We start from the raw sequence: 6,496 nt of genomic DNA, 5'->3' as shown, positions 1-6,496 counted from the left end.
GTGTGTGTGTGCAGTGAGTGTGTGTGTGTACAGTGTGTGTGTAGTGAGTACAGTGTCTGTGTGTGTGTAGTGTGTGTGTGTGCGCGTTACCTAGGTGACCTGGACGGCGTCCCCTCAGCCTTGCTGGGCTCCATCAGCCTCTGCAGGTGTTTCTGCAGGTTGATCCTCTCTGCAGTTTGTCTAAATGGCATCAGATGAAACAAACTCAGTTTGTTCCCAGACAGCTGAAGGTTTGGTTCTGGTCCAGCGGTCGGGTTGGACCCACTCACTCGTTGAGCTGCTTGGTGAGCTTGACGACCTGCGAGGCCAGCGACATGCAGGTCTCCACCACCACCAGGTAGCGGGCGCAGGTGGTGTGTCCCTGCCGCTCGGCGCTCTGCGACGGCCGCTCCCCCTGCTGGTTCTGGATCGTCACGTTGGATCCGTACTCCACCAGAGTCTGGACTCACAGAGGCAGGAGCTCAGCTTCCACACATCAACAGGAAACCAGCGGCTTCATTCAGCGTCAGGTTACCTGGATACAGGTGAGGTGTCCGTACTGCGCCGCCACGTGGACGGCCGTGTTTCCGTTCTGGTCCACTTCGTCCAGGGAGATGGCCTGTTCCTGCATGAACTGCAGCAGCCACAGCAGAACCTTCTCCTGCACAGAAACAAACCGGTTTCTTCCTGGAGGTGGAGCATTACCTCATAGCACCACAGGGGGGCAGCAGCGCGTCAGGCAGCTTCATGACAGCCATGAAGAAAATGGTTCTTTAGCTCTAACTGGACAGAACCTGGTTCTGGAGAACAAAGTGATAGTTTTGGATTTTGTTGAATGATTTTTCTGAATGACGCCGTTTTTGACGTGATGACCTTGAACTGAGCACAGCGTTGCTGAAGCGGCTCAGGTGGTTTTAACTGATCCTGAGTTTAAACTGCATCTGGAGTTTAATAATGAGGAAAACGGCTTCAGGTGATTCAAGATTTCAGTCAAAATGTCATTTATTTCATTTTCTGACAATAAAAACTGGAGAAATGTGAACATGAGAGCATTCAGCTGCAGCTAAACGATTATTTTAGTAATTGTTTATTCTGTCAATTAATTGGGAAAATAACTGACACATTCTGCAGATTTTCCATTGAACCACTTTATCTTATTTTATACAATATTTAAAATACATAAAAATGCAAATACCTTAAATAATTTAGTTCCTTTTGTAAATAAGATATGCCTAGGAGTGCTGAGTGGAAGACAGAAATTACAATTTCCTTGAGGGAAAATCCCAGAGATTAATAAACTTTCTATTTAATACAGTGTTGAAGTGTTCTGGTGATTATTGGTGTTTGAACAGGTCAATAATTGGATAACAAGTGGTGAATATGAGATTTGTTTTACAGAATTTGAACCAGGTGATGCTAAAACTGAACCTTTAGTTCCATATAGATTTGCAGAAAAACATTTTTCATTTCAGTGAAAAATGTTTATTTTTTTTACAGTTTGGCTTCATTAAGGCTCTGAATGTTTTGTCATTTCAGAAAATTGCATGTTTCTGAGTTTATATACACCAGTTACCGATTACTGAATTAGTAAATTATTTGAAGCAGTGAGTGTTGATGAAGCTGACGCGGTTCCAGGTGTTGCCGTGGTTACCTGTCCGTATCGAGCAGCATAGTGGATCAAACTGGGATGCTCTCTGGTGCAGCTCAGCTCGGCGATGGCCTCCGTCTCACTCACCATCCACCTCACACACTCCAGATGGCCGTTCTGGAACACACACACACACACACACACACACACACACACAAACACACACACACACACACACACACACACACACACACACACACACACACACACACACACNCACACACACACACACACACACACACACACACACACACACACACACACACACACACACTCTTATCACCCAGAACCGAGTTCTGCAGAGCGACACCGGCTCCTGCAGCTCTAAACAGTTTGATCCCAACATCAACAGAGCTTCACACTCTGACATGTTTTATTAACAATCAGCTGGTAGGAAATCTGTCTTCCTTCAACTAGATGAGCCAGTCAGAGCAGCTGCTCAGCTTCCTGTCAGGCATCCAATCAGAGCAGCTGGGCGGGCTGAACTCTCCTCCCTCCGTCTGATTGGAGGAGCAACCAGCTGCTGTTAGCGTTCGCATCGTTTTATCTCGGACCTGATCTTCCTCCCTATCAGAGTTTTTACAGCCGGCTTCCTGTCTGCAGAGGAAGTTGAACCAAGCTGGACGTTTTAACTGGACAGCAGAAACAAAAACACAACCTGAACCGTCGGGACGCTGATCCGGTACTTTATTCACAACAGAACCAGACAGAATAACAGTCTGAAACTTTAAATGAGCTCATTCAGATTTGATGCTGCAGGAAAAAGAAAACTTGGGTGAAAAAGCAGGAAAATCCTAAAAGATTCAGCTGATAAAACATTTAGCATCTAATTAACATCATGTGAGCAACCTGACAGAGAAGAGATGAGCTGGATGACAGGTGGAAGTAAAGAAACAACGTTCCTCAACATTAAAATGATCTGCTGATCTAAACAAAAGCAGCATTTGTTTCAGCAGAACCTCATCCTGCAGCTGTTACAGCAGCTGGGCTTCATCTGGAGCTGCTGGCTTCCTGAGCTCCAGATCCGGCTCAACAGTAAAGTTAAAATATGGCAATGGCCTAGTCCAAGTACAGCCCTGACTGCAATGCTGTAGTGGGAGGTTGGGGAGCGGGTGGCTGACCTTTACCCCCAGGCCGGCGGGGGTGAGCTGCAGGCTGTTGCGCTCGTTGAGGCCGTCCTCGCCCATCAGGGAGGTGAGGTGCTGCAGGCAGTCGGCGTGGCCCTGGGAGGCGGCGGCGTGCAGCAGGTTGTTCCCGTCCTCGTCTCTGATCAGCTCCAGGTTGTCGGCCGCCAGGTGAGGCTGCAGGAGGAGGAAGAGGAGGAGGAAGAGGAGGAGGAAGAGGCCTTTTATGATATGAAAGTGTGAGATCACTTTAAATTAAATGGAAACAATAAAGCAGCTCAGTGTGTGAATCACTGAACAGTTTGTTTCACATCAGCTCATCCTCAGCGCTGCAGCAGGAAACGGTTTAAAACGATATTAGTTTAAAGTTTAAAATCCACCCAGACCTCTGACTTTACTCTCCACAGGATTATTAGTGACATTTTCCCAGGTTTTAACTTTTAATATCTTCCATCTCCATTTTCTCACTTGATTATCAAGAAGAGTAAAAACATTTTATTTAACTAGCTTTAGAAGCTGCTGCAGGATGGAAGAATCTTTTATTTGATTAATTGAAAATATTCAGTAATTACTCAGTGATGGGGCTGAAAAACAACACGATGTCAGTGTTCATATCAGTGATACCGATAATTATCGATTCGTTTTAATTGTCTGAAATTCTGCCAAACTGCTGATGTGACATTTCCCGTTTTATCCAGTTTTCACTCCATGTTTTTTATTTTTAAGCAGCTATGAGGAGCAGGAGAAAACCTGAATCAGGTTGTTGCTAAGCAACCAGCCAGAGTGAGTGAGTTGATGCCGCACAACCTTCCCTCCGCCTACGTCTCCCAGAATGCTGTGCGGTTCTGGATTGGAGTTCGGTGAAATAATTGAACATTCTATCAGTCATATTATCTATGGATATTGATGACGTGTCTATTGTGATTATTGATTTATTGTCCAGCCCTGAGTCAGTCCTACAGGAATCGTTTGCAGCTGTTCCGTTTCCTCCAGATAAATTAACGTTTTTATGAAATGTGTGTAGAAATCGCTGTAATGCCTCCACCCACCAGCAGGGAGATCTGCCCCTCCCTGACGATGTTGATGATGTTCTGGTTCCTCTTCGTCTCCTCGTCCAGCTCTCCCCTCGCTCCTCCTCCTCCAGGAGTCCAGGGTTTGGAGGCGTCCGGTTTACCCACAATGCACCCTGCCAGGGGGAACGCCAGCCCCCCAGGAGGTTCCGCCCCCGACCGCTGGCTCTGGGGGTCCGAGAAGACGCGCGCCGACAGCAGCTTGTCTGGAAGCAGAACCGATCGGGTCAGAGCGTTTCCTGATGCCAGAGGGTAAAGTTTTCACAGCCCACCTGCGTCAGAGAAGGAGGAGAGAGAGGAGGAGCTGAGGAGGCCGGCCGGCGGCGGCTCCGCCTGGCAGCCGCCGCCGCCGCCGCCTCCTCCCGGGGAGCGGTGCAGGTGGTGGAGGTCCGGGTCCATGGACTTGGACTTCCTGAGGTCCGACCACTTCACCGGGGACAGAACGCAGAACTGCAGGAGAGCAGAACCAGACGGAGCTTCAGGGTCACAGCGGCCCGTTTATTAGGAAACTAAAAGTAAAAAACTGTTTTCCTCTTTAGTGGAGCGTGAGACGCTGCTGGAACCCGTCAGCGAAGCAGAACCAGAACCAGAACCAGGCGGCTGGACTCACCGGGGTCTGGCTGCTGCTGCTGCCCAGGCTCAGAGGCTCGTTGTGGGTCAGAGTGGAGCTCTTCATCCCTCCTCCTCCTCCTCGGTTCCTCTCCAGGGTTCCCCCGGCGGCGCCGCCCCCCGCCGCGGACCGCCTGTCGTGTGGGACCCGCGGCAGCGTGGACATCTGCTGGCTGGACTTGATGTACGGCACGTCCAGAATCTCGTCCATGTCCAGGTCGTAGTGCTCCAGCTCCCCGAACAGAGCCTGAGCGTTGCCGCCGACCTTCGCCTTCCCGTCGCACAGCGTGGAGGCGCCGGTCTGCTTCTCAGAGCCGGACTCGTCCTTACCGACCTCGCTCTGCTCCAGAACCGGACCCTGGTTCTGGTTCTTCCCGTCCGAGTCCGACTCTGTGGTTTCGGGCTGGTGCTTCAGGGGGGAGACCCTCTTCACCGGTCGGAACTTGCTGTGGACCTCGGCCAGGCCCGTGGGTTTGATCCCCCCGCCGCTGTGGGAGGGAACGCCGCGGCTCCAGTTGATGGCCGGAGCTGCAGAAGAAGAAAATATTCCATCTGAAACATTCCTGAAAAACCAGACAAACGTCCCGGATCTTTATTTTTTAATCCTTGAAAGTTATTTGGTTGCTGTTTTAGTTCTGTGAATCTGGAAGATTGAGACCAAAACCCAGAAAACAAACTGCTGATGGAGAAAATTTCTAATGGAAACATGTCGACAACCTGGCAGGTTTCAATCAAGGATGAGGAATATGGAGGACTGATCCTGCCAAAACTGTCATTTAATACAGAAATACATAAATGACTTGGTAATTAATGAGCCTTATTTGATATCATGTAATTTACCATTTCATGTTAAAGCAGTTTTATTAGTTTTCTATTACATCTCAACATTTAATATTTTTTTATGATTTTTTAATTGACTGTCACTATTTTTTGATAAATTTTTTCGTATTCTGCATTTATTTTGTAGTCGTTTTTATTTACCGTAACTTTTACTTCTTTCCCGTAATCTACACTTTAGTTTTTTAAATCTACTGTCACTGTTTTTCATAAGTTTTACTTCATTTTGTTTATCACTTTAATTTTTTTACAATTTCTCCAAATTTTGTATTCATTTAGTAACATTTGTATTTACTGTCACTTTTTTTTAACAATACATTGATTTATTTTCCCATTTTTAATTTTCTTGTTTAAATATTTCTATTTTATTTTCCTCAGATCTTTTTATTTTTCCTTCTTCTCCAGACTGATTCAAAGGTCAGAGGTCAGCAAATCAACAAAAAATTAAAAAAATCCTCCAAGAATAGTTACAGAAGGTTCATTAAAAAGCTCCTCAGAAAGCTGCAGAAAATTAATCTGAACCGGTTTCCATGACCCAACCGTCCGGTCCGGTCCGGTTCAGTCCGGTCCGGTCCGGTCCAGCTGCTCACCTGGTCTCTCCTCTGCCGGGCCATCGCTCCTTCTGGACAGTTCTGGGATGTTCTTCAGTGATGAGACAGAATACTGGAAAACAAATGACAGGTTCTGATGTTATGAATCATAAACGGGTCGGAACAGAACCGCGCGTGGTTTTGGGTTTCCATACGGACCACTGAGTCATCGGAGAAGTCGATCTCATCCAGGTCCAGGTATTCAGGAGCCTCCATGTTTCCACCTCATCATCAGAATCAGAACCAGCTGCAGACAGAAGCGGAGTCACAAACCGGGCCGGACCAGAACATTCTGCTCTGCTGCCGCGATACAATCAGCAGGAATCAAACAGGAAGCGGCTGCAGGAAACCCGGCCAGCCCTGGTGAAAACTGGGTTTCTGACCCAGACTGGGCCCGGATTTACACACAATACGGAGGAAGTTCTGGAAGTCGGGTCCAACCTCGGCAGAACTTTTCCCTCAGCAGTAAACGGACTGAAGCTCAGAACTGAAGCCAACAAACATCAGAATAATCTGGATTAATGAGGAGCGGCGTTCCGCACGGCGCGGCCGACCTCAGACGGGCCGAACCGGCACCGCAGAGGCCCGGCTAGAACCGGGGCCGCAGAGGTCCGGCTAGAATCCAGGACCGGGTCAAAC

General features: G+C 48.0%; 1 protein-coding gene across 1 annotated transcript in view; it reads right to left on the bottom strand.

Annotated features, from left to right (window-relative positions):
* sncaip (synuclein, alpha interacting protein) overlaps nt 1-6,496 on the bottom strand; it is a 15,100-nt gene that overhangs the window by 5,122 nt on the left and 3,482 nt on the right. The window contains exons 2-11 of the mRNA XM_008419493.2: nt 6,017-6,104; nt 5,858-5,930; nt 4,432-4,958; nt 4,094-4,271; nt 3,801-4,027; nt 2,749-2,928; nt 1,631-1,744; nt 515-640; nt 270-439; nt 91-180 (exon numbers count right to left, since the gene is read on the bottom strand). Coding sequence (XP_008417715.1) covers nt 91-180; nt 270-439; nt 515-640; nt 1,631-1,744; nt 2,749-2,928; nt 3,801-4,027; nt 4,094-4,271; nt 4,432-4,958; nt 5,858-5,930; nt 6,017-6,073 — 1,742 coding nt within the window. The 5' untranslated portion in view covers nt 6,074-6,104. The remainder of the gene's footprint in view (nt 1-90; nt 181-269; nt 440-514; nt 641-1,630; nt 1,745-2,748; nt 2,929-3,800; nt 4,028-4,093; nt 4,272-4,431; nt 4,959-5,857; nt 5,931-6,016; nt 6,105-6,496) is intronic.

The sequence above is a fragment of the Poecilia reticulata genome, linkage group LG9 (genome assembly GCF_000633615.1).
Source record: "Poecilia reticulata strain Guanapo linkage group LG9, Guppy_female_1.0+MT, whole genome shotgun sequence".
Taxonomy (NCBI): domain Eukaryota; kingdom Metazoa; phylum Chordata; class Actinopteri; order Cyprinodontiformes; family Poeciliidae; genus Poecilia; species Poecilia reticulata.
The sequence above is the reverse complement of the archived record's forward strand: the minus strand, read 5'-3'. Positions and strand labels throughout refer to the sequence as shown.